The 603-nt window shown below is 63.2% G+C and overlaps 1 protein-coding gene across 1 annotated transcript in view; it reads right to left on the bottom strand.

The window, feature by feature from the left end:
• Window positions 1-217: 217 nt before the first annotated feature.
• TFIP11 (tuftelin interacting protein 11) overlaps window positions 218-603 on the bottom strand; it is a gene marked incomplete at its 5' end in the record, with an annotated part of 9,765 nt that continues 9,379 nt past the window's right edge. Inside the window, one exon of the mRNA XM_008946366.1 lies at window positions 218-567. Coding sequence (XP_008944614.1) covers window positions 218-567 — 350 coding nt within the window. The remainder of the gene's footprint in view (window positions 568-603) is intronic.

The following is a 603-nucleotide window of genomic DNA, read 5'->3' as shown; positions in this document are numbered from 1 at the left end:
GGTGTGGCCTCACCAGTGTTGAGTCCAGGGGGATGTTCCCTTGCCTGGTGCTGAGCCAAGTGCTGGAACCCCACCTTCCTCCCTTAGCACCACCATCCACGTGTCACTTCACCTCCTGGCCGAGAAAAACCCTCCCGGCCCGCGGGCGCCGTTCCACCCCATTTACAAACTGCAACCTCTTTATTCCCCCTCCCACGGGAAGCCCCGGGGCGGGGCCTCACTTGGCCATGTCGATGAGGCTCTGCAGAGAGGTGGGCACCCAAGTCTTCTCCCCCTGCACGAACACCACCCCCCTGTCGATGTAGATGACGATGCGGCCGAAGGTGTAGAGCTGCTTCCCCTCGTGCCTCTTCCCGATGACGGGCATGAAGACGATGTTGTGCTCCTCGGCCTTGGTCTGGATCAGGTCCTTGAAGTTCATGGGCACGGCGGCGGCGCCGATGCCCCTCTGGGCCATGGTCTCTGCCTCCCTCCTCTCCTGCATGGCCTCGTACTGGAAGTCCTTGCGCCGCTCCGTGTGCGTCAGGTAGGCGATGTTCTCCCGGGCGCCTGGCTGCAGGTACCCACCTGGGGAGGGACAAAAGACCTGTCAGAGCCAGCCCT

Source organism: Merops nubicus, unplaced genomic scaffold (assembly GCF_000691845.1).
Source record: "Merops nubicus isolate BGI_N331 unplaced genomic scaffold, ASM69184v1 scaffold5868, whole genome shotgun sequence".
Taxonomy (NCBI): domain Eukaryota; kingdom Metazoa; phylum Chordata; class Aves; order Coraciiformes; family Meropidae; genus Merops; species Merops nubicus.
The sequence above is the reverse complement of the archived record's forward strand: the minus strand, read 5'-3'. Positions and strand labels throughout refer to the sequence as shown.